The sequence below is a fragment of the Oculina patagonica genome, chromosome 4 (assembly GCF_052425735.1).
Source record: "Oculina patagonica isolate OP01 chromosome 4, crgOcupat, whole genome shotgun sequence".
NCBI classification, from domain to species: domain Eukaryota; kingdom Metazoa; phylum Cnidaria; class Anthozoa; order Scleractinia; family Oculinidae; genus Oculina; species Oculina patagonica.
The window spans coordinates 28897048-28924739 of record NC_135761.1 but is presented as its reverse complement, the minus strand read 5'-3'; the positions used below and the strand labels follow the sequence as shown (position 1 = coordinate 28924739).

The 27692-nt window shown below is 39.1% G+C and overlaps 1 protein-coding gene and 1 long non-coding RNA gene across 3 annotated transcripts; one reads left to right on the top strand and one right to left on the bottom strand.

The window, feature by feature from the left end:
- Positions 1-3083: 3083 nt before the first annotated feature.
- On the bottom strand, positions 3084-27692 carry LOC144650120 (O-acyltransferase like protein-like). Of its 2 annotated transcripts, XM_078509780.1 has the most exons (16): positions 27428-27692; positions 18910-19055; positions 18317-18401; positions 16915-17056; positions 16499-16785; positions 15453-15623; positions 14625-14718; positions 13583-13675; positions 13251-13419; positions 10187-10266; positions 9660-9764; positions 9562-9585; positions 8703-8829; positions 7893-8100; positions 5011-5153; positions 3084-4612 (listed from the first exon to the last, which is right to left on the bottom strand). In XM_078509780.1, the coding sequence occupies exons 1-16, from the start codon at positions 27651-27653 to the stop codon at positions 4496-4498; spliced, it is 2217 nt and encodes a 738-aa protein (XP_078365906.1). In that variant the 5' UTR covers positions 27654-27692; the 3' UTR covers positions 3084-4495. The 2 variants fall into 2 exon arrangements, with proteins under 2 accessions (XP_078365906.1, XP_078365905.1); XM_078509779.1 differs by lacking the exon at positions 9562-9585 and having other exon boundaries at positions 9636-9764.
- LOC144650128 (uncharacterized) lies at positions 13698-14428 on the top strand. Its single transcript, XR_013570021.1, has 2 exons — positions 13698-13956; positions 14081-14428. It is a non-coding gene; the product is annotated as an uncharacterized LOC144650128 (long non-coding RNA).

Below are 27692 nucleotides of genomic sequence, written 5' to 3'. Positions count from 1 at the left end.
ACTGAAAGAGTTAATAATTTAAATATTTAGTGTTTTCATTTAAAATTTTAGCCTTTTGATACCCTGGGTAGCTTTGCCGCTCACAGATAGCTCCTTCAAAGAAAAAAAAATCCTCTGGCATGCACCCAGGGTACAAGAATCTGAATAATCTAAATATTAAGAGCCATTGAAAACCGTAATCGAAAGGCTTCGCTTTTAGGTTTGTCTTAATCTATACCGTAAAATTCCGCCCCCCCCTTATAAGCCCCCCCCGGTTATAGACCCATCAACCTGGAAACAAAAAAATACATCCGGTTATAAGCCCCCCGGATATAAGCCCCCCTCTACCCGATGACAGTACTGAACAGGGCTAAATGTTGCTTTTTTGTGCGTTTTTAACTTAAAAACGTATTTCGATCAACACTCTCTAGGCTTGTTTTGAAACGTTTTTTTCCTTCCGCTTATAAGCCCTCCCGAATATAAGCCACTCCGCTTATAAGCCCACCCAAAAACCCTTACCAAGTTGTATAAGCCCAGGGCTTATAACCGGAATTCTACGGTATATTGATTATATAATTAATGTTCCTTTTCGAAGAGTAAGGAACCATCTGTGCCCGAAACGTTAGTGGTCATTTGTGCTAAAAAAAGGATGGGAACATATGTGCCCGAAGTTTTTGGGGCCTATTTCTGCTCGTCCGGAAATTACGGCATGAATTTCTGGGAATTTCTTAATGGCAAAAAGTTGTTCCATTTCGTCATTTTTTTGTCGCCTATGTTCTGGTGCACGTTGTTAGAAGTCATGCGTTTAGAATAGGGCGAAGGCGATCGTTTGTCGAGTCTGTTGGAGGTCATAAGTTCAGTGAAAGGTAAATGCAAACGACTGGAATCTAAAGATTCTAAAGAAAACAAACTTCGGAAAATAATTTGAAACTTTTTTGCGCGCGAAAGATCATCGAGATAGCAGCAGATATGGGAGAAAAATGCAGGCAACCTCATTTAAATAAGAGCATTTCAAAAAGTGCACACCTTCCAAATTCAAATCGAATTACCTACCATATTCATAGGAAGGGGAGACGTGGTTTAAAGGTAGTTCCATAAAAGGGAGTGGCGAAGAAACAAGACCAACACTGGTACATAACAACGCCATGTAAATTAGCCACCATTTTGTTTAAGAAATGCCGTGACAATTTGATTGCCGTAAGACTGGAACTAGAAGCAAGTAAACGTAGAACTGTAACAGTGTTTCAAACTTAAAAGTAAACTCATTTGGCTTATTCTCGTGCGAAAGTATTATTATGCTGTCCTTTGGGTCTTTGAGGTAGCGGATTCCTGTCTTGATAATGGATGTTTTAAAAAACTTACCCCATATCGTTCAGTTACTTACCTAGCCCAACCGCCGGCAAACTGACAAAGTATCAGCAAATTCGATTTTTTTTTTACCGCGACCGAGCTTTCGTTCATTTTTACTAACACTTACTATTAAGTTTTTTCCTTCTAGTATGTCCATAATTTACGTCCAAACCAATTCCGTGATGGGGCGTGGAGATCTAGCAAATATTTTGCGTGAAGCACGTGAAGAAATGTAAGAAGACGTAGCTATATATAATCACCTATTAAAATTTTTACGATATAGCGGTGCTTGTCAACCGCTAGCTTGACCGCACAAAATCTACGGATAGAAGCCATAGAAACGACAACAGTTCAAAGGGAATGCCTTCTTTTAATGTCTTATCGTATCGTAGAACTAAAAACAATTGATTTACGGAATAAGGAACAAGAAAATAACAAAAGAATATTCCAGGTAAATCAGATTTACATTATTGCCAGATTAACCCTGACGAGAGTGTATAGAGCCATAATTTTCGCTCGGAGTGAGCACTGGATATTCACGTTGCGAACCAAAGACAGCTTTGGCATGTACAAGGTCTCTACACGGCTACGGGGGAAGATTGCGTGATGAGCTAAAAATACTACTGTGTAACAATAACAAGTTCTTATTCGCCCATATTCTCTGCAATGGAGATTCGCAGAAGAAAGAGAGAAAAAAAAAAAAAAAAAGAAAGGTAAAAGTTATTTATTACATGGCTTTTAAGCATGTTAAAACCAAGCGATTCAATCGACGGAAAGAGGACCCCCTCCCCAAAAAAAAAAAAAAATTTTTATATAAAAATAGTTATATTTTGTCTCATTTTTTGTTTTTTCCCCCGCAGAGCACCCTACATTAATTATCGAGCATACAAATATTCCATATAATCCTGTCACACACGAAAATAATGCCCGCCGCAGTCATGAACAGAACGAAAAGGCACAAAATTGTATGCATAATTAATGTGGGTACTCTGCGGAAATCTTGCCATGGAGATTCGAGATCTTTTAAGCATGTTAAAACCAAGCGATTCAATCGACGAATGGAGAGATAATTGAAAAATGCCTACTTTAAATTTGCAAAATACTACCTGACGAGCGACGCAAAAGGTAAGTGAACTTAATTTATGTCGCTACTTCCAAACTCTATTTGTTATCTGTTGAAAGACTTGAAACTGGCGCATTCGTATATTTCTTTTGATTGACAACATAACACCTCTGCGGGTAAGAAAACAGTTTCTTGAGAATTGAATGGGGGGATGGGTCGAGAGGACGGCTGAATTTCAGACTAGAATTGAATTTGAAGAATTTTTGGTATTAAAGAGAGTGCCGTCCTTCCCCGCTAATCTTCTGTTTTACTTGTAAACAAGCAAAGTAGTCTAAAAAAGGGCAGTATGAATACTAACCAGATCCATGAATTTAAGAGAACAAAGAAAAGAGAAGAGTAAAAAAAAAAAAAAAAAAAGAAAAAAAAAAAAAAAAAAAAAAAAAAAAAAAAAAAAAAAGAAAAAAAACAGAAAAAAGAAAAAAAAACACACCGCCGAGACCAGCCAAAAATATGGTTTTAAGAGAACAGCTGGGGGCTCAAATATAGCAATTCTTTGGGTGTCTTTAATAAAAACAATTATTCCACTCGCGCTTGTATGATATGAGATAGTTATAGCCACAATCTCATATCGAACGCGTGCTAATGGAATAATTGTTCAATGTGTGCCACTCGAAAACAATGCCACGGTAGCTGCTATCAATACCGTTTTAATAGTGTACTGTGCAATCCAGTTTTCTGCTATTACTAACTTGGTCAGCAATAGAGTTTACAGTACAAATAAAAGAGAAACGAGCGAATACCATTCAGGTTTTGTACATTAACAAGAAACAAGACCAAACTACCAAACGAAATACACGTTACCACAGAAAGGGCGATACTATTTTACATTGTCATGCATTTCTGAATATATGTTTAATGACCAGAATATATTATTATATGGATGAAAATCAAAAATCAATATATTAACAATAAAAAAGAAAGTAATTTAACTACTAAATGACTAGTATTGCAAGTATCCAGACGAGCTTAGAAGGAGGAGGGAAGGTAATGAACTTGTTGATTTCTTGTTTAAAAGAATCAATGCTTGTTTAAACAACTAATGCTTAATGTGCGTTAGTTTTAAACAGAACACATTCAAACCATTGGCTTAAGATACATATAATGTCTTTACAAGGGTTATTATATCAACGCAAACCGTCTCGGGCAGCAGAAGGCAAATTCTTCCAGAGCTGTTTGCTCAGGCGGTTAGACTGTAGTTATGAATGTGGTGAAAAATTTTTCCACAGTGATTTTGATTGCGACCTCAGGGCCGTAACCAGACCTTTGCCATAGGCGAGGCAAAATCTTGCTAGGGGGTTCTGGGGCATCCCCTCCATAAAATGTTGAAATTTAGAAGCTACGAATTTCCATGACTCGAGATATTTCTTAAGAAAAATCAATCTTGTTCAACTGGGGATTATTTTTCCAACAGAACATAATTTGTTTTTAATTTTGGGTAAAAATTTAGGCGAGGCAAGTGTCTCGTCTTGCCTCTTGCTAGTTACGGCCCTTTCTCACCTGCGTCAAATTGCAAGTGGTACATCCCGAACTTATTAAAAATCCCGTTGACTGACACCAGCAGTATTCGCTCCCAAAGTTTCCGAGTTCGAGACATAGCCGACAATGATATTTTAGCTCAGATGAATCTCTTTGTGTATAAAGAGCAAAACGAATCCGGCACCAAAAAGTTCAGGATTCGTTTTCAGTAGCCATACATTTCTACAACTAAACCCGTTCTGCTATGCTATGTTACAAGGTATCTTAACCTATTGTTTAAGAACTAAGAGCCCGTTCACACTCGACTTTTTAACCCGCTGGTGTTACTTTTAAGTAGGTTTGACAATCAAGTGTGATCAGGCCTTCCTTTGCTTAACTACAACCTGTAAGGATGATAAAATCGGCTTCATTAATGGTCTGCTAAATAAAATTCGCACGCGTACTTGGGTCTACTTAATATCTCTCTGCTAAAACTAGGACAAAACGTTAGAGGACTAAGCTAAAAGTGATGATAAAAATACAATAAAGGAACCGAGTTAAAAGAGAGGACTTGTATGACGTCACAGCTCAACGATCAGTTTTAAACATAAGTTTCTCCAGTTGCATCATGGGGAATTCTACACAGACAGACACAATGAAGGCTGCTGCATATGACATGACGACCACGCCCACAAAACGGAAAGCCTGCAAAGATAGGGGAAAAAAGTGAAAAAATAAACAAGTAAAATTTCCAACTAGAGCACAAAAAATATGTAACAAAAAATCACAGTTCAGATACCACCTCAAGATTGACACGACAATATACGTTAGTTTGAAACAATTTGATGTGTTGTTTAGGGAAGGGAACTAAGATTTTTAAACTACTTCCATTTTGCTCGTGATTTACGAACTATTACCACGTTTTTTTAACTTTCTTTGTCAGGTTTATTGCTTTAAAAAAAACTTCTACGAAAATGCACAATCTGATGCTAAAATTAATATCTGGTCGTGATGTAAAACCAATTAGACAGTCGTTTTATGAATACAATTTGCAATCTAAAAAGCCCGGAGGAAATAAAAGGACAAAAAGATACATTACTCACAGTGTGAACATCAGAATAGGCCTGGACAGTTTGAAACGATTCCAACAGTGTAGCTATTACAATAGGATGAACAAGATAGGCACAGTATGTCAGCCGGCTTAATGGAATCCAGAAACGAGCAGACAGAATCTTGTTTACCAGACCTTCAAAACAGAAAGCAAGCAAAAGTAAACATTCTACTGTTACATTACCGCTACCGACTGAAGACATTATGGACTTACTGAACCTCTGCCTTACATCGACTTACTTTCAGTACAACGGAAAACACTACAAGCAGTTGCACGGAACAGCCATGGGTTCGCCGGTTTCCGTTGTTGTCGCAGAAATTGTGATGCAAAACATCGAGGAACGCGCCTATGCAACTTGCCGACAAACGATACCGCTCTGGTTACGCTACGTTGACGATACTTTTACCGCCGTACACAAAGACGAGATTGACGATTTTCACGAACACCTCAACGAACAGAACGCCGACATTCAGTTTACCAGAGAGATCGAAGAAAACGGAAAACTTCCTTTTCTAGACTGTCTGGTAAGCCGCGACAACAACGAACTACGAACTACTGTGTACAGAAAACCGACGCATACCGACAGATTACTGGACGAAACATCCTACAACCCGACTTCCCACAAAGCTACGACTATCAAGACTTTGACAAGACGAGCGCAACTAGTTTTCGATACACCCGACAGTTTATCTGACGAAAACAAATACCTTGACCGCGTTTTCCACAAGAACAACTACAACACTGACTTTATTAGACGAAACACTGTAACGGTAGAGTTTTCCTTGTCTGCGTCGGGGAACGGGCGCTCGCTTGGATAACGGACAACTGTGACGATATTGCGGGGAAGATTGACTCATGGGGCACTCGCTGCGGGGCCGTTACACTCTTGGTACCGGATCACAACTGGACGACAGCAACAGCAACAACTCACTTGTTCCAACAGATCGCTTCGTCGATGTATCAGAGGTGCAACAAGTGCGGTTGCTTATATACGATTTGTACGCGTCTATTGTAACAGAGTAAATGTGCGCTAACACCAGATGTGAAAGTAATAAAAGAATAGCTGGATAGCGTAATTATTAATTCCGAGTTTGTGTCGCTTGGCGGTGAAGGTACAACTAAATAAAAACGAAAAATAGTGTGATAGAAAGTGTAACGAGCGGTCGCTCCACCTCTGGTAAAATAACAAACATTAAAAGAAACTAGATGTGTCAGAGTTAGAAAGATGGTCAGCGACAAAGTTGTATCCCATTGAGTGATAGCAGAGGCGGTCGGCACGAGACTCATTAGCAAAGTATCAGAAAACTAAAAAAATGAGAAAATGTAAATTAGAGCGACAAGCGCGGAACTCTATAGTCGGTATCAATCAAAACAACCGCTATTACTAAAAAAAAAAAAAAAACTTCGGAACTAAAAAGGAACAATTAATTATTTAAACTTACGCCTTTTAAAAAACGACAAAAAAAGATAACAGGTATTTTAGCTTGGATGCTGTTGGCTTTTTATTTTTTGAATGAACAACAAGCTAAATGCGGTTTAACAAAGAAAAGACTTAAATGCGGGAAATTCTCTGTAACAACACTCACCGAACTACTGAAACTACCGAAACTGACAGAAACCCGACATCTGTTACTACAGCGACTATACCCTACATCAAGGGCACTTCTGAGACTATTGCGCGGATTCTACAACCCTACAATATCCGTGTAGCTCACAAACCTATAACTACGTTACGACATTTACTAACAAACGTTAAAGACAAGGACGAACCTATTAACGACAGACAGGGAGCAATTTATAAGATCAAATGCTCCGACTGCCAGGCCTCCTACATCGGAGAAACCGGTAGAAACCTCAACACGAGACTGACTGAACACAAACGAGCGACGAGAAATGGTGATGTCAACAATCACATTTCTGAACACCATCGACTTACTAACCACAAAATCGACTGGGACTCTGCTGAATGCTTAACCTACAGTACTAACTATTTTTAACGACTGACTCTGAAAAGCTGGTACACAAACTTAGAACAAACGCCTATAAACAGATGTCAACATCTACCGGCACCTTACAAACGACTTATTCACGGCTTAAACAGAACCGACAAACGGACCGCCAACAGAACGACTTAATTTGACTAACAATAGACGGAACAGAACGACTTAATTTGACTAACAATAGACGGATCGAAACTGACCAATTACTGTCGACAAACTCTACACGAGTCTTACAGCCAATAACATCACGGCTGAACTGACCAATCAACATCAACGGACCAGACTTATAACATCATCGACTGACAACAACTTTTCACTTGACTCTGAAGATGACTTCCGCTCAGGTTGTCGAAACGTCAGTCACCAACAACAGTTCTTCTCAGAACTACTTTCACCCGGACGATCACACTATAAGACATACTGATACTCCTGGGTTCAAACCATTTACTATATAATGTAGAATTAAACAATCTAAAGTCCCATGAAGTTCCCAAAGAGTTTTTTCGTAATAAAGAAGAACAAAATATATATATATAAAATAAAAAATTAGGTTTAACTTTGCTGTGGTATTAACTATATAGAGAGTGATTTTCAATTGAGTTGAGATTTTCTGGCCAATTGTAAGGGACATTCCAATGAACCAATCAAACCTCAAAGTTAATATACGCAGCTGGTACGAAGCGCGGGAAAACTCGTGTGCGTGAGTTACGATTGGTTTGGGTTAAACTTTTGATTGGTGGAGAAAATGGCGCAAAAACATAGATATTGTTAACCATTCTTGGAAATGACAGGTCAGCTACAAAATGAAACATTTTACTGACCATCACGTCCGTAACTGTCTTAAACCAATCACGACAATAACTGCTACACGTACCTCCGAGCCCGTGATGACAAGCAAAAATCACCCAGGCTAGTGCCAAGCTCCACGAAAAACGGGAGAAAGTCCCGTATGTGATATTCTCTGCGCGGGAGAAGGGCTGAGGATCATCTGTTCTGAGAACTTTATATTCACCATACAATGTGGACACGGCAAGAATGATAGCAACACACCAACCAGCCATGTTGAATAAGTACGTGAGAACCTTACAAGAGGAAAACAGTCAACAAATCAGTCTAATTAATGAATGAATACCGTAATAGGTATTTTTATTCCCTGGGAACTGATGGCGTTTATAGGGACGGGCGCATATTTTATTTTCGAAAAATTATTGTCTTTTTTCCAGCAGAATGCTCCATATTGTCCGCATATTTTTGGTATGAATTAAAGAAAATTCATGACTGGACTTTATTATGACGCATCATGTAGCCACACGCTTTAATTTAGTCTTACCGAACGGCCATCCCAGAGCAAAATTAACTGACCGTTCTAAATATAGTGTTTCAGCAAGATTTAAAAAAAATGTGTGGATCGAGATAAGGTTAGACAGACAGACGGACAGACAGACAGACAGACAGACAGACAGACAGACAGACAGACAGACTGACTGAGCGACCGACCGTCTTACTGACAGACTAATTAATGACACAACCACCCAAGCATAACAAAAAACAGTAAGTCCACGAAGGCTTCGACTTAACATCATCTGTACCTTGTACTAAAGACTTACTAACACATTTTACACACCAAAGCACGACGAAAAATGGTGAAATAGTGGACCTAAATGTTAAGAGAGGTTCAATTTACCTTGGTTGGTAGCCTCCAGTCCTTTCCGTGATGAAGCATGTATCCCAACACCATACCGACAAGATACGGTGCAATACGACAATAAGGTTTTTCGTAAATGAGAGACCCAGAATCTACACCTCTAGCTCTGCAACAAAAGTAACATGATAATAACTCAATAATCTGCCAGACACTATCAAATCACGGTATTTTGCGATAACTGAGTTCAATAACAGAAATGTCTGAATCTGCCGGACAACTCTAGAAAACGTGATGCAGTTTTTCACAGAAGTGGACACACCTACACACGAAAAAAATATTATTTATCATGAGCAGATCATTATTTAAAGGCAGTTATTTGTAGATCACGTGGTGGGTTCTCGGCCAATGAAAAGGAAGAAAAAATGTCAGAAGGTGCGTTCTTAGTCGCGGAAAGTTTAGCTTTTAGTTTTCAACACAATTATTTTTTCAATGTCAAAAGGATTGCGGCCTTTTGGCAGACGTAAATACGCATTTACAATTTACTCGAGTAGGGAACCTTACAATCTTTTTTTAATTGAACAACTCAATCAAAGAAAAGAGTGGAATTCAAAAAAATATAATTAAAAATTAAACATTATAATTACTGCCAAAAGGATGAACATCTATGAATTACTGATCATCTGTTCTGACTACAGTTAGATAAGGTCAAGCTTACCTTAAGTGGCATGCATAGAGGATAATGTGGAGAGATACATGTTGATAACGAGACATAAAGGATTTATAAAAACAAAACAGTAAAAAAAACATATACTAAAACCCGAAACGAAACAGTTTTATTTGTTGGTTACAATTCGTTTCGTTTTGGGTTTTAGCACATGCCCAGAAAAGAGATGCTTACTTTTCTGCATTGGCTGCAGCACTGTGCCTAACAGCAGCGATGTACAAATAAAGCAAGTAAAGAAAGATTCTTACCCATTAGCTTGAGCTGCAGCACTGAGCTGAACAATAGCGATGTTATAATGAGCGATAAGGACAGCAGTGGCGATGAAACTGATACTTGCTAACACACCAGTAATTAAAAGCAGTCCTCGCAAGCGGAACCTAGAAACAAAAAAACAAAACAAACCAACACTGCTTAAACAAAGTGCAGTAAAAGGACTCTCCAAGAAAAATATTTTGTAAGTTTGAGGACCTTTTTGGGGAGATTTTTGGTTGAAACCTCAAAAAAAATTATTAACCCAAGAAGTAATGAGACGGTTTCCCCTTTGTCTTGAGTACTACATAAAAAAAAACATATCACAAAGCGTAGTTTATGGAACCTCAGGTTATGAAAACCTCAATACACGTTACAGAAATAACGACACAGAAACGTATTTCATTGGAGTATTTCTCCCGTAACATTGGCAAAGATTGAAATCTACAATTATTGTAAAAGTCACCGATAGAGTTCCTTGTTCCTCATCCAACAGTCAAAGACATTTCCAGCGTTACAATTGAAAGAAATTAATGCTATCAGCTCATACCTATACGCTATGAAGAGAATGGCAGGAGCAATGATATAGAACTGCATGTCATTAGCAAGGTACCAGGCCCACCCAAAGCACTGCAAATAAAAAAAAGTAAAGGAACGCTTGGTGTATAAATGGGTACCGGCAAAGTAATACAGGGATAACCCTGGGATGGACTAGCATCCCATCCAGGAGGATTAGAAAAAGTCGCTTAATGTTATGGAAACCGGGATAAGCTCAAGCTGTATGACGCAGGCTTTACTTTTTACTTGTCTCCACTGCATTCTCTTGTTTGTGTTTATTACCAAAAAGAATTTCCAGCGGCATTGTTTCAGTCATCTTTTAGTTTCTGCTTTTGATGTGTCCAAACAATGCCCTGATTACGAACTTAAAGTTTACAAATGTAAATTAACAGACGCCTTATCTATTGTCCTGATTCTTTGCAATATAAAGACACTGACCTGACAAACTGGCCAAATTTGAGTTCAATAAATATGTACCTCTTTTTGGTGGCATATCAGGCTCACTTGGTCTTACCTAGTTTGGTCTCGCCAGGGATATTTTGGGAGTGTGTACAATATGCGAGCTACCCGAGCCAGAAATCCCTATTAAACAACAATCCAAATTTAAATTAAGGCTAACAGCAAGCTACCTAAACTAACTGTAGGCTAACTGGAGTTCTATTAAGTGTGGTATTTAGGCGCACCAGAATGGCTTGCATGACTTGTGACTCATGGGCCATGCAAGCTATTCCCATTCCCACCAGACTGTTTCTCCTTCTCGACGGTTTGTCTCCATATTGTCTTCGGTGTGCCGCATCTCCTTTTCCCTCAGGGCCCCACGTCATGGCTGTCAGGCAATCGCCGTTGGTCTCTTTCCTAAGGATAAAGCCGTCTGCTGCATCGCTCACGTTCTTCATCCGGCTCTCTCCAGTCATTCCGAATGAGCTGTTACAATCGTATCTTCGACATCCTCTGCAGACATTTAGTTGGGAAGACATCCAGTTTCTTCTCATCTTCTTTCATCATCTTCCAACTCTCGGACGCATTCATCAAAACAGTCTTTACCAGGGTCTTGAACAACCTCAGTTTGGTGTGGCGGGTGATGTTGCTAGAGTTTCAGACATTTTTCAGCTGAACGAACGTAGCAAGTGCTTTGGCCCGTCTTGTTGTCCAGGGGCCAGTTGTTCAAAGGGTGGATAACACTATCCACCGGATAAATCACTATCCACTGGATAAATCCCCCCCCCCCCCCCAAAAAAAAAAAAAAACAAAAAAAAAACACAAAATACAAAAACTATCACCAAAACTATCACTAAAATACTATCACTATAAATCACTATCCACTGGATAAATCACTATCCACTGGATAAATGTTAACAAAACATATTGCGCTATCCACCGGATAGTGATTTATCCGGTGGATAACACTATCCACCGGATAAATCACTATCCACTGGATAAATGTTAACAAAACATACTACGCTATCCACCGGATAGTGATTTATCCGGTGGATAGTGTTATCCACCCTTTGAACAACCTGGGCCAGGTCTATAGTCCCACCTCCGCGTTAGAGACGAACCCTCCCAGATATTGGAACTTGTTGGCGTCCTCCACTGCTCTATTCACCGTAATACCATTTTGATTTCTGGAATTCATTCTGAGGATCTTGCACTCTCCACTGTTCACCTTTAGACCTGTCCGTTCTTCATTTTTTACTAGCCTGTCGGTCTTCTGCTGGATCTGTATCCTTGTTGATGAGACATCGTCGGTGTTATCAAGTTCTTCTCATGATTCAATCAATTATGAGGAGTCTTGATCCTGAACCAATCAGTGGTATCACCTTCGTCAATGACAGCGCACTCAAAGTTGTTGTATAAGGCTTTCGCTTCTCTGATGATATTCTTTGGTATACCATCTGACTTCAAAATAGTCCAGAGGCGCTCTCTATGAACCGAGTCAAAGGCTTTTTCAAAAACTACGAAATTGACTTATAAGGACGCTTGCCACTCATTGCACTGTGCAATAATGTTGCGTAGCATGAAGATTTGGTCTGAAGTGCTTCTCCCGGTCCTGTAGCAATTCTGCTCCTTCGTCAGTCCGCTGTCCACCCCCCTCCGTCTTAATTCGGTCAATGAGTATCCGCCCTAGCACCTTACTGACAACAGGGAATAATGCTGCACCAGTTCTTGCAGTCCTTTGGCAGCTTTACTATAAGGCCTCTCCTCCATCTTTCTGGTATCTTTTCTGTCTCCATACTTTCTCTGCTGTGAAGTCCATGTTCGCTTTCAGTAGTTCTGCTAGTTTGAGGTCCTCCCTAGCTGCCATTTTTTGCAAGCCATATTGTGATACATTCTTTGTCTTCCTTCGTCAGAGTAACAGGGTTGGAAATTCGCTCGCCCCTCGCCCGGCGGTGTGAAACTGTCGGCGGCCACGGTCACCGCCCGGTTGGCGGTCGTTGTCCTTCCTTTTACTTCCCACTTTAAATTTCACTTCCAACCGTAGCTTACAACTTTTGTTAAAAAAGCTGAGTTGCTTTCGTAAACAACAAAAATGCTTCCGTTTGGGGCATGTTACATACAACGTCTTGTACAAAGTTCCTCTGGTCAAAAATTCATCTCATCCACCGCCGCACTCGACAAAACACGACAGTCGCAAAACGCAGCAAGATGGCCATTTCTCGCCCCTTTTCCTGTACAATTTCGCTTGCAAACAACAAAATTGGAAATACGTATCAAATAAAACTCGTCAACTTTTTGAAGTAAGTGTGCTCGTTTTTTTGTGGAGTAAGGTCAGGCATTTTTCTGGAGTGTCTGTTTTGCGATCGACCACCAAAGTGGCACAGTGAGATCAAAACGTGATTAAAAATTGAAGTGTATATTTTATATTCGTAGGGGGAGGGGGCCTAAATTTTTCTTTTTTAATGGAAGAAGACTTGGCGAGTGAAAATTGATCTGGGCGGTGCAATTTGGGTCACTCGCCCGGATGGCGAGTGCTCCGAAATTTTAGTTTCCAACCCTGGAGTAACTACCTATACTAAATATCTAAATAATACATGTTAAATGACAGTGAATCTTACCGTGTTATTAAACGAGGTAGGATAAAAATTGTTGATGTACAACAAATTTGTCCACCAGTATTTGTCGCAAGGTGTTTCTTCCTGCATTGCGTACCACAGTGGCCCGTCGCCAAGAAATCTTGCTAATTTGGCAAAAAACAGCAAGCAAAACATGTAAACTGGAGTTAACCTGTCGAAAGATAAAGCAAGATTAATGTTCAAATTCATATATTCAACTTTATACTTGCCAGGCAACCGAAAGAAAATGTCTGATTTTGTTATGGCCATGCTTCACCTTTAAATTAAGGTAAATTTTCTTAAATGGAATGCAACAGAAACAAGTTAAACTATACCTCCAAAAACGATGAAAGTAGTACTTGAAGAGTGGCAGCTGTCCATTGTTCTTTTCCATACGACGGAGGGACAAATAAGCAACTAAAAGACCACTGTCAAGGACAGAATAAAAAAAACATGGTTAGCATGAAAATCATGTTAATGGACATACCAGCTGAGCATGGTATTCAAATACTAGAACAACCACAAACAGTTATTAACAAGCCTAAAATTTAAATGAATTACGACACTAATTAATTTAATTTAATTTATGTTATTAAGCCATAAATTTTCTTTTCTTTTAATTTTACAGCAAACTGAAAAAAGATTTGTGCAAATTAGCTTTCATGTAACTGATTGAAACTTGCGTATGTGATCTTCAATTTGCTTTGAGGTTTGTTCAAACTTTAACTGATCATCGCTTCCTTAAATGGGAAACGTTTTTAATTATCATGAACTCAGATCTATAAATTCAAACAAGTATAATGTATTGTCTTTCTATCCTTCACAATTTCTAGGTTTTCAAAGTCACGCCAGGCAGATGGCAGGGAATGTACGTACCTTAAAGGGACGGACTCTGTCACGGATTTTAGCCAAACTTAAGCATGGAAAATGAGCTTCAAGAAGGTATGGATGGCCAAAAGTGACGAAGATTGAAACGGATTGCAATATGGGTTTTTGAAATGTTGCTGCATGGCTGGACAGTTTTCAAAGTTAATCTCGTTTCCTTGGAACTTTATATTATAATGCCCAGGAGACAAATTTGGTTGTAATGTGTTACAAGATACATGTACTTCAGGTAGTTTCTGGAATTGTATAAACTGTCAATCATTAGACAAGTAAATATACATGTGCTTATCTCAAAATGATCTGTTCACTGTGTGAAGGTTAAACACAATGAAGCTATGGTTTTTTCATTTTTATCCAGGGAAGTAATTTCTTTTCAAAAAGTGAGTTTCATGGCGAGTTTTCGGCAAAACTTAATAAAATAAACTTTACACGGCCGTGACACAGTCCCTTTAAATTGTCAGTTAATTATAAGAACGTACAGCACAGTCTTACCTTAGGAAAAAGAAAGTATCGACTGAAAAGGTTGCATTGCCAACAGTTTGAAATGTAAAACGGTGAATAATGTTGGAGACTAACAACAAATTACCTAAAACAAAGTAAAACAGGAGATATAGTTGCAATGCCAACAGTGGTTTGAAATAAAAAAATATCACACAAAAAGTATAAACAAGAAAAATAACCTGCAAACAAATCAAAGAGGGTATCATGCCTTTTATTTATCAAAACGTATTATGCCTAGATTTTCCTTTCCAAACTAGGGAGGGGGTGTGTGTGTGTGTGTGTGCGGGGGGGGGGGGGGAGGTGGGGGTGTCTGAAGTCTCCACTTCCTGTATCTTTTACTCCCAGTTTCTGCCCCTTCCTAACAGTTGTTCACACCTCTTGTGCTATTTCAATTGCAAAATATTAAAAAATGTTGTGAAAGTTTTCTTAATATCTACCGGTTCCAACCACATTGGGAATCTTGCTCCCCACCCTCTATTCTCCTGCCTCCCCTACCCCTCCCACCACCTCTTTTCCTGGGCATTTTTCTCTGTCCCCCTCCACAAACAAGTAGCATGAGATCCTTTCAGTAACAATGGTGATGAAGAGATGTAAGAAAAAGAGGAGACTTGGTTTTAGAGAAGAACAAGTTATGACAGGTGAAGTTTTTATAATTAAATTGAAGAGGTGTACATTGTGATCAAGGAAAGGAGGTGCAGTGATGAATAGGAGGACTCATGTTGGGTCATGGTAAATTTCGACGAGTGATGATGATGAATTATGGCTACCATGGGGATAGTTGTTGACAGTAAGCAGCCAGTTGGCAAAATGAATACTTACTCACAGGTACTGCCATTTGAAACAGATACACATGTCCCAGAATGACCCACCACATGCTTAGCACTCTCATACCATTGATGGAAGTGATGGCACTGGAAGGAACATTTGTATCCATAATACGGCTTGTGTTTTGAATTAATGAAAAACACAAAAAGAATCGTACCACCACATCTGTGACAAAACATAAACAAAGCAAAATTAGTTATTTTCTGCATTATACTGATTTTGGTGTTATTTTTTGGAGCTGCCATATTTCTTATTCTACTTATTTCAATCAACTTGGAAAGTAATGATTTCTTTCAAGTTTATATCATGCCAATTTGAGCATGGAAAACCGGTTTTCTTATCATAATAGTGAGTTCTCGCCAGCAACACTACCGCAAGATTTATACACGCTGTGAACTTTGCCAGGATTTTTTTTCTTGGCGGGATCATGGCAAGAATATAATTCCCGGCAAGATTCTTGCTGAGATCCATGGCAGGGAAATTTTACCCAGGCGGGATCCCAGTGGGAAGTCTGCCATCATGCCATGATCCCGGTCCCGGCAAGATTCTGGGCTGGATCCCTGGCGACGTGCCAGCAAGATTCTTGGCTGGGTCCCAATGTGCCAGGATATTTTCCTGGTTGGGATCCCGGCAGAATATTGCCATTTTTGGCAGGATCTTGGCGGGATCTTGATGGGATCCCGGTTCTGGCTGGTTCCCGCCCGGATCCCGGTCTCCTTTTTTACCAGGTTGTCATTGTCTTGTCATTGACAAAGGTCTTTTTGCTGAAACAAGCTACGTCCAGTTATTAATTCTACCTAATGAATCTCACCAAGATTCCAGGTGAGAAGCGAAATTCCTGGCGGTCATAATCTTGGCAGGATCCTGCCCATAAGTGAAATTCTTGGTGGCCTACCCTTGGTGTAATTTAGTGTAATTTAATTCCTTCGTATTATATTCATTATCACAATATTATATTACCATACACCAGAAGAACGGAAAATACAAAATTATACCATTATACCACAACAGGTACATGCACACTCTTTTGTTAAACTTACTTGGTCTAGCAGGCTCCTGTTGAAAACGTGATAAAGTTGCACTTGTACTAAAATTCACCTCAGGGGAGGGGTGAAGTAGATTTGTCCTGTCACTGTGAGGATCATTCTTTCCAAAAAGATTTTGAAGATGAGGAGCATGGTTGTGATCTGTTGCCATGGAAACACCTCTGACTGGCATGAAGCCATCACTTTTGTTGACAGGTGAGGAGTGTGACTTTGTAAAGCTAACAACAATGTCGACAATTGTCCCAACCAGGCAGAGGGAGAGGATCAAGCCACACAAAATCCTGTGATAAAAGATGATCAAGGGATGTAATGGTGTTTATTATCAGCTAAAATGCACCAGCCAACTTCATTGTAAGCAAAAGAAATTTAAATACCACAACTGCTACTAAAACAAATTATAATGTACTCACAAAGTCATTATTACTCCTGTTGTGTATTCTGATTTCTTGTTACAGAAAACATGTTTGGTCTGCGGAGGACCAGTGTCACCAGAAGCGCCAACTGGCTGTGGGTTAAATCTTGCCACTGTTGTATTGTATTCTTTGTTAAATCCTGGTCAAGAAAACATTCAAAAGGATTGGCCCAAGATATGTAACAGATCAGTTAATGTGAAAGCTACATGTATCAGCCTCTAAAAACATATTAGCCACTGTTTGTCACAACTTTTTGGTGAACCTCCAGTCTCTCGCTTTTGTGAGGGTGGACTATACTGAGGATATTTTCATTACCCACGAATGTCCTGTTTTTCGATGAAATGTGAAATGGCTATTTTTTGCTTTGTGAATTATAATTTCCATGGCAGCAATGGACCATGATTTTCCAATAAAGTAAAGTAAGAAATGCCAATTGTAAAAGGTATTGTGAAAGGGCCATAATTTTAACTTTCCGTGAAACGTGATCTATGGGTGTCTAGAAAACGACGACCTAGAAAACGAAGTCCTCAGTGACCTAAGAACAACACTACCTAGAAAATGACGACCTAGAAAACAACGACCCAGAAAACAATGGTCTGGTGCTGGTAATATTATTTCGTAACTTAAATTCTTAAAGATGTAGTGACATTAGAATAAGAAATATATGACATCCAAGTTATTTTCCTTTACCTTCCTAATAAACTCTATGCAAATGGTGATACTAACTGACCTAACAACAAATCAACAAATCTGCCTTGAAAATAAGGAGGGGTCATGAATGGTCCCTCAAAATGTCGCAGTGCTCGCAATGCTCGCAAAAATTAATGTGTGCTCGTTTGCTTGTGCTCGCACAATTTTATAAGTGCTCGGTTTTTAGTGAAGGTAGGTTTTTGAAAAGTGCTCTGTTGCTCGCAAGGCTAATTTTTGTCAATGCTTGTGCTCGCAAAGAAAAACGCTGTGCTCGCATGCTCGCAAATGCTCGCAAAGACCATTTTGATACCCCTATAAGGGGCATGCATGAATTAATTTCTCACTTCATGTTGTCTTCTGCAAGATGGAACTTTACCCTATAAAACTGCTCTTGTAAAGCTTTATCCATTGCCAAGGAAACCCGCATAGTAACAAATTTAAACTATGTGCTGCAAACAATGCTGTACATTGTTTTATTCACTGATTTTAGGAAGCTCAAATATTAACAAATAGCTGCAAGTAGTGAAATTTTTGAGTTATTTTTTTGGCAAGCTGTGGCCCCACAAACAGAGGATGGTAGGCCTGTGGTAAGTAAATTGTGATGAGTAAAGTGAGGCATTTTAGCATATTACATTGTTAGCACACATTTGACTGCTGGGAAGCTTAGATTTAATTTAATATCAGCTATGACAATACAACTATATTGTACCTGTAAAGATATCCCCCAAAGCTTTAGTTACATCCTCCTCACTGCATTGTTTAGGTGCGCAGATTCCCCAACGAATAGGATATTTCTGGAAAAAAGGAAACTAAACAATCAGAAGTTTAGATCCAGCATATAACCAGGGTCGTAACCAGGTATATGGGATCAGGGATCACAGCCTTGGGATCGGGATCACAGCCTCGGGATCGGGATCATGGACACGGGATCCCGGGTCACAAGTCATGGGATCCGGATCGGCCAATCAGATCGGATCAGAATGGAATCAGGGATCAAATGTTGCCACATTTTAGGGATCAGGAATCAAAATTTAGAGCTAAAATTTGGGATCAGCGATGAAAAAATATACCTGGTTACGACCCTGATATAACAATATGGAATTTACATTGTGTGAGTGAGTATTCTTTCGACATCCAAAGTGGGTTTACAATAAGGTAAAGAGAATATGAGTATAAGAGTATTTCTACTCCCCATGAATGCCAGGATGCTAGTCCATGCACCCATGGTGGCCCATACAATGACTGCACAAAACTCCATTACAAAATTTGCCCTGTGCAAAGTCTAGATTGCTGACTACTCACCTCAGTAATATTCACAGAAGGCACTGTGACATAAGCCAAGCAATAATGAGCATCAACAATAGTTTTAGTGCATTCACTGTACGATCCTAACCAACCCAAATTTCCAAGTAAAAGTCCACTTTGAGGTTTGCCAATAGCATCAAGATCTGATTCAAGATTTCATCAATCAATTAGTTAGTACTTTACAGTTGATCTTATCCTGCATAACAGTTACAGTGTATGGGCATAAATCACATGATTTGCTTATCATAGTTTTGTCACGAGACTTTTAAGGTGACTCGATCGAAATAAATGACGTGCTGTATGCCTTTCAAAAGTGTCTTATAACTTCACCATTTCTGACTCGATTTCCTTCAAACTTTCGAATTTTACTCGAAATTTATCCAAGAATAATACACACGTCAATATGTCGATGTAAGTATCGTGAGTTTTGCGCGATGTTAAAATTATTGAGCACACCTATTTGGGGCCGGATAAAACTGCTATTTACAGAAAACTGAGCGCTAGGATTTCGTTTAAACTACTGCAATTAACTCATTATAACATCTTATTAAGACTCTCTAAGTTTCCGAGAAATCGTCGGAACAGAAACCTCTATACAATTTGATCATCAAAAAGTTAATCTCGGGCCCGGGGGGCCTCCCCGGCTTGGTGTGCCGCTGTGGGGTGGTCGGTGTCGGTGGGTGTCGGGGTCTGGGGTGCATCGCGGATCGCGGCTTGTCCCCGGGGGGCCCTACGTTTCATCGCGGCATCGTGTCCGTGGTTTTCCATTCACTGATATGATCAGTTCTACTCGTCTGGGTGGGTGGGGCTGTCTGTGGGCGCGGGTGGGTGGGATTCATTCCCCGCACCCCCCCCCAAAATCGGGTCCCCCGGGAACTCGGGCAAACCTCGAGGCTGGGAACGCTCCAGCTCTTCCACATTCCGCCCAAAAGTACCATAACCGAAGACAAAGAAAGTTCAATGCATCGGTTTTGTTAGCTCCAAATCACATTCGGCTATTTACAACGATGAAAAAGTTTGAGCAAATATTTTAAACTCACCAGTTGCGTCAAAATGTAGGAAGGTCGCCAAATTTACGTTTTTCTAAATTGCATGAAAACTAACCGTATGAATTGCTTAAAACAACCGGACCACTAATTTGAACATCAAACATTAATCGAACCGTTCAATTGGGTTCGATTACCGAACGTTCGATCGGCGCCGGGAATAAGGGATCTATAAATTCAAACGTTTTTGCTTTTCTGTATACTTCCTTGTCACTTATATTGCAAGAATCAGTTAAGATGCAAGCCTAAACTATGTATTAGTTAATGGAAGCAATAAATAAAGCTGAAGTTGCAAGTTAACCTGCGATCAGGCTTCCTTTTTTTCGCGGCGGAGGGAAGGAGAAAAAAAGGAAAGCCTGATACAATTACTTGTCAAGTCGTCTGCCGCCCCCTTATTAAAATATCTGTCAACGTCGTCGAGAATGTCGGCGATGCCATCAGATAAGCGTACATGATTAGCGCCTTCCAATTATATTTTTACTCTCACAAGCATGTGTTTGAATTACCCTTTTTGAACGAGCTGATCGGATGGTTTTTAAAATTTGTTTTCAGCAAAGGCTGATTTTGTGTGAGGCTCAGATCAGACATTTTAAGAGGAGATTTGTAGAAGAATCCGACAACGACCGGTAATGCTATGAAAAATTGTTCGCTTATCCTTTGCATGAAGGTAGTCCTTATTAAAACTAAAAACGTTATGTTGTTTTTTTCTTCAAATATTTTTATTTTTCTGAGAAAAACGAAATTTTTTGATTTGACATCTAGACTCGTCTAGACTCGATTGAGAGGGTACAAATTGGGTTGAAAATTGACCATTTTCAATCGATTCGTATGTCAAAACCATCACGCGCAGAAAAAAATAAATACAACCGGTCTATTGCATGACTCTTCCTTGTCCAAATAAGCATAGTTTCAAGAGTTTTGGTTTAATCTAATTATTTTACGGTAAACAAAACCAGACTATTCTCACGCGAAATGAAAGTCGGTCGGTCAAAAGAATCGTCATTTTCACTATGTGCCTTATCTCAGAATTCCTTGAGATAAATATATTTCAACTGTAGAAGGATGATACTTTTAAAATATTTAAAGTTTTGTCTTGGTAAATGATTAAGCACTTGTCAAAAAATTATTCAAAATCGTACAAACACGACACAAATCACGCAAGCTTTCGAATGCGTGACCAAAAGTATTACCACCGTATTTGTTCTTTAAATCAATTTAGTCGCAACACTAGCAATACCAAGGCATAAATCATAATAAATATGTTCACCTTTGCTTGATTATGATATCCTGTTCCATGCAATACGTTTTTTCCTGTCATTTCTTCAATGGCTTCCCGTTCAGTTCGCATGCCGCTTGTCGAATCCGTCTGCGACTGGTGAATTTGAAGCAACCACCGATACGAGTTTAACCAAATATGTATCGTCATGATTAACAAGCCCTTTTTGTGTTACTTGATTAAACCATATTTCAGGTTATAGCCGGCAAAGCGTTTTCGATAAGCCACTTTGCAGTGCCTGTTGGCCCCGTTATTATTCCAAGTGAAGTATAAATTCAAGCGTGACAGACAAGCGAGACAAGCGTGACAGTTTTTTATACTTAGGGGCCGGGGTGGGGTGAGGAAGGGTCTTAAATTTTTAGATGAATCAATGGTTTGAAAACGTTTGGGGATGAATTGTCACAAACTCGTATTTGCTACGTGATTTACTTTACTCATAAGTTCTGCTTACGCTCAAAATCAAAGAGAGAAAAACCGTAAAAGTATTGACAAAAAGCCGCTGTCAGGAAAAAGTGTTGTAATCTATTAAAGTTAGACTTTCTAAAAGTCGTTTGCTTCTCGTTTCCGGTTTGGTGGTAGTCTATAATCTACTAATTGCTGGTTGCTCCTTCCATAAAAACCATATAATTCAGTAATGTACTTCGTTATTCTCCAAAACAACAAAGTAAAATAATTGACCTTGTGTGTGCGAGAATTCACGTTGTTTACTTTTAGGAGACGAGACTAATTTAATTTACTAAACTCGATTATAGATGTTTGAATGATTTCTTTTTTCTCACGAACCATTTGTGGAGCAACCGGCACAACACAGTCCCCGTAAAGTGCTTTTTCCTTCAGTTGTCTGGTGAACTGTTGGAAACTCCACATGTTCTCGCTGCACTTGATGTCTCATAGAAGTTTCTTGTTCTTTTAAAACGATAGTTGGCAGTCCTTGCTCGTATGATCGACGCGATTTTACTATCTGTCCCTTTCATCGATCCGAGCCCCGGGGGGGTACTCAGAAAAGTTTTATACGGGGAGGCTCCGCCCCAAGTTCTAACCCCTTACCCTTTTATATACCATTTTTGACAGAAATTGTACCCCTTTCGTATACCTTTAACTGAAAAAGGTACCCCTTTTATATACTTAAGAGACATGGCGTGGACTTAAAAAAGGACGTTTTCTTGTCATTTTTATGTAGCGCTTAATAAATTAAAATAATACAGCCATAAATTGCGTCTGTTCGAAATATTTTAATTAAAGGCCCTTTTAAATAGCCAAATGACAATTTCCATACCCTTTCATATACTTAAACTCGTGAAATCCCTACCCTTTTATATACCTGAAGCCTGAAAAAGGTACCCCTTTCGGGCGGAGCCTCCCCGTATAGGCCATTATAGGGAGTACCCCCCCCGGGATCCGAGCTTGGAATTGGATGGCGAAAAAGTTCCAGTACAAGCAAAGTTCCTCACGAGATTGCTTATCACAGTAAAGGGAAGACTTCTAAAGGAGATAGAGATGTAGGAAGAGAAATATCAAATGTCATATTCCAAAAAACTGGTATCCTTGTTCCCGTGGGGTCAGGTTTGACGTTGTGAAATTCTTTTACATCCCCATGTAAAATACGGTATTAGTTTGTGACAGTTCATCTCCAAACGTTTTCAAACATTTGATTCATCTAAAAATTTAAGACCCTTCCTCACCCCACCCCCTAAGTATAAAAAACTGTCACGCTTGTCTCGAAAGTATGCAAATTTATACTTCACTTGGAATAATAACGGGGCCAACAGGCACTGCAAAGTGGCTTATCGAAAACGCTTTGCCGGCTATAACCTGAAATATGGCTTAATCAAGTAACACAAAAAGGGCTTGTTAATCATGACGATACATATTTGGTTAAACTCGTATCGGTGGTTGCTTCAAATTCACCAGTCGCAGACGGATTCGACAAGCGGCATGCGAACTGAACGGGAAGCCATTGAAGAAATGACAGGAAAAAACGTATTGCATGGGACAAGATATCATAATCAACATATTTATTATGATTTATGCCTTGGTATTGCTAGTGTTGCGACTAAATTGATTTTAAGAACAAATACGGTGGTAATACTTTTGGTCACGCATTCGAAAGCTTGCGTGATTTGTGTCGTTTTTGTACGATTTTGAATAATTTTTTGACAAGTGCTTAAAGGTCAAATGAACAGAAATTTCGATTTTTCTTATTTTTTGCCCATGTGTTTATTAAGAGCCAAATAAACATATCCGGAAGTTTCAAAGTAATCGGACATTACATTGCAGAGATATTGTAAGTTGAAAAATGCTTTTTTTAGGCCTTCATAATCGTAGAGTGCTCGGAAAAATTGTCGGAAAATTGTCGGAAATAAAAACTTGTGACGTAATAGTTGGTGTTTTTGAAGACGACCGCAGACCGATTCCACAGACTGCACCTTATAATTTAAATAAATGTGTTTAGTGACATTTCAAGCAGTTATTTCGTTCTGTTTGACCGCTTTTCAGTTGATTGATTGTTGGTTGTTATCCAGAGCCGCAAATTTCTTTAAATAAAATAGCTAAAGCTCGAAAATAGCTTAAAGTTTTGTTTGCTGTCGTTTTGCATATCATGTGAGACATAGGTAGAATGCACGCTGGTATGAAAACAAATCGGGAATCTCTATTGTTCTTTCTCATAAGAATTTAACGTTAATTAGCACGTGCGTTAACTCTGCACGTGCGTATTGAATCTTGGTACGTGAAAGCCGTTCTCTGCCGAACAACAACTAAACGTTATGACCAAATTCTGCGTATTTGGGACAACGTCATACACAACGGCTAATTTTTGGTTTTTCTATTTGGGGTCAAAACGCTCTCTTTGAATATTCAGCGGGAGCTAGTTGTAAAGCGATAAATAAGAAGAATACGTCCGGAAAGTTGAGAGATTCTCTGGTAATTTTCCACCAACGTCGTTGACGTTGTCGTCGTCGTTGCTTTAGCTCTCTTTGACAACCAGTGCGGTCTGCGGACGTCTTCAAAAACACCAATTATGACGTAAAAAACTCGTTCCATTCCTTCCATTTTAGTGCGCAGTCATTCAAAAACGTTTTCGTGAAGCCTTCGGAAATCTTCGTATTTTTTGCTGTAATTCGCGCTTTGAGGCTCGGAAAGCAAAAACTTTTCTTTAATTCACTTAATAATGGATAGTTTTAGTGTTTGCTGGGTTAAAATGACATTTTGAAATTTCTGTTCATTTGACCTTTAATCATTTACCCAGACAAAACTTTAAATATTTTGAAAGTATCATCCTTCTACAGTTAATATATTTATCTCAAGGAATTCTGAGATAAGGCACATAGTGATAATGACGATTCTTTTGACCGACCGACTTTCATTTCGCGTGAGAATAGTCTGGTTTTGTTTACCGTAAAATAATTAGATTAAACCAAAACTCTTGAAACTATGCTTATTTGGACAAGGAAGAGTCATGCAATAGACCGGTTGTATTTATTTTTTTCTGCGCGTGATGGTTTTGACATACAAATCGATTGAAAATGGTCAATTTTCAACCCAATTTGTACCCTCTCAATCGAGTCTGGACGAGTCTAGATGTCAAATCGAAAATTTCGTTTTTCTCAGAAAAATAAAACTATTTGAAGAAAAAAAACAACATAACGTTTTTAGTTTTAATAAGGACTACCTTCATGCAGGAGATGAGCGAAATCCCTGTATTTTAAGAATTGCCGCAAAAAACAATTTTTGTTTGATTCTTCTACAAACTTGCTCTTAAGGTCGTAGTTTTCGTCACTGGCACGATCGTCTGGCGTCTTTGGGGCTATCTTTAAAACAGGGAATGGGGAATGAGGAATGGGGAATGGGCTGGGGAATCTTTAAAAGCGGCCGCGGCCGCTTTTAAAGATTCCCCATTTTAAAGATTCCCGCTTTTAAAGATTCCCCGTTTTAAAGATTCCCCATTTTAAAGATTCCCGCTTTTAAAGATTCCCCGTTTTAAAGATTCCCCATTTTAAAGATTCCCCAGCCCATTCCCCAATAAATAAACCGCCCCGGAATCTTTAAAACGGGGAATCTTTAAAAGCGGGAATCTTTAAAACGGGGAATCTTTAAAAGCGGGAATCTTTAAAACGGGGAATCTTTAAAAGCGGGAATCTTTAAAACGGGGAATCTTTAAAATGGGGAATCTTTAAAAGCGGGAATCTTTAAAACGGGGAATCTTTAAAAGCGGGAATCTTTAAACTGGGGAAAAAATTCACCAAAAGTCAAAATTCAAGGCCAAAAACCAGATAACGGCACTTTATAGCGCGAGCTTCGAAATTTACGGGCCGGGAATAAACAGTAAAACAGAAAACAGAATTAAAACACTTTCATCAAGCTTTTTTTCCGGCATTATTCTAACAAACTAGCCATTTTACAGGAAATGGCGCAAGAATTTTACAGAAAATGTCGCAAAGTTCAAGTTTAAACTTTCACAGATTGTAGTCTGTCACTTTGTTCTACACATTGGTTTCACGATAAGAAAACCCCTCGACGTTGCTTGACGATGAAAAAATAAACGAAAATACGGTATTGCTTTTCGCCCACGAATAAATTTTAACCTACATTTTATCCGGACTTGTTCTTTGTGACCACTTTCTGCAAGATGTCGTGACAAGGTCATGTGCTAAAACATTCCTGCTGAGGCGTTGACAACCCCAATACTTTTTATAAAAAATATATATATGAAAAACCCTTCACCGATATGTACTGTAGTTTATTTCAGCGTTTACAGGAACTCTATTCCAATTATTATCGAGTCGTGAAAAAATATAAAATAAAATATGGCGGAACTGAACTTCCGACCTGGAAAACTACATGATTGGCGGGAATTTGAGCTGCACTGAGTTGGGTTTGTCACATACGCATCAAATTCAAAACTTTTTCGATGAATCGTCTGCAAAGTTTTATCTCTGGTCATTTTTGCAGCTCCCGCAATGCTCATTTTTCAACACTAATTCACCTTTATGGGCTACTGTACATAATGCCGGTAAAGGCAGCTTGATGTAAGTGTTTTAATTCTGTTTGCTTATATCTGTTTATTCCCGGCCCGTACTGGAATTTTTGGCCTCGAATTTTGGTTGAATAAAACTACTTTTGGTTAAATGTTTCTCCTTTATTTTTCGCTCAGTATTTTGGTCGACTTGCTGTACATAAACTGAATGAATTTTAGAAGTTTCTGTGAACAATTTCAGGCGGAAAAAGTCGACCATCAAGTACCTTTGTAAACTACGGTACGCTGTGTTCGGCGTGATGCGAGAGACCTTCACGCACCGAGTTAAAATTTGTCAATTAAACCACCGATTTCTGTCAGACGTCGTTTAAAGATTCCTCATTTTAAAGATTTCCCGTTTTAAAGATTCCCCGTTTTAAAGATTCCCCGTTTTAAAGATTCCCCGTTTTAAAGATTCCCGCGTTTAAAGATTCCCCGTTTTAAAGATTCCCGCTTTTAAAGATTCCCCGTTTTAAAGATTCCCGATTTTAAAGATTCCCGCTTTTAAAGATTCCCCAGCCCATTCCCCATTCCTCATTCCCCATTCCCCGATTCCCCATTCCCTGTTTTAAAGATAGCCCGTCTTTGGTGGTGTGATGTAATAATCTTCGACACCATTGGTGATAGATCACGCTCTTGCCGAATCCCGTCGGAAGCACCGCCAAAACATCTTTCTTTTCACAAACTATTCGTCGAATACACTCCCTTTGTTCGTCTTTAAATGTTTTGTGAACAAAATTCTTGAAAGATTTTCTAAAAGCTAGAAGAACTCGCTCTCTACTTCATTCCGCTCGACACCCGCCATCATAACAATCATCTACGTGCGATATTTTTGGACCGGAAATTAGATTTGAACTCAATTAGCCAATCAGGATAGAGTTCTAATGTTGCCTTTTGTTTTCCAACCAATCAGAAAAAAGTCCAGATTCTGGACTTTTTACAGACGACTCGACAAGTAATTGTATCAGGCGTTCATTTTTCCGTTGACCCCTCCGCCGCGAGAAAAATAACGCCTGATCGCAGGTTAGTTGCAAGTTGATGTACTGTACATGTCACCTTTGTAACGTTTCTCCGATTTGTATTCAATTTATGACGAAGACGACGATCCCAAACAAAACACCAAGAAAGGTAATTTGCTAATCCGTTATGACCTTAGAAAGTTATTATATTCATACTCACAACGATACAGAAGTTTAGTTGTACTCAGCTTTAGGACAGTGTCTATGCATTGCTTGCTGACGACGTTCGCGAAAGAAATGCTTGGAAGCTTTGGAAAACCAAACTGCTGTGCGATCTGACCGTAGTTTGGGGAAAGTAATCCAGGAGATTCAGTTAGAGATGTTGGAAATGAACAAAACAACAAGAAAACTGCAAAGATTGCAATCCCTTGTCTATAACCGGCCATCTTCACAGAATATACCCGGCGACAAAGTCACGAGATTTA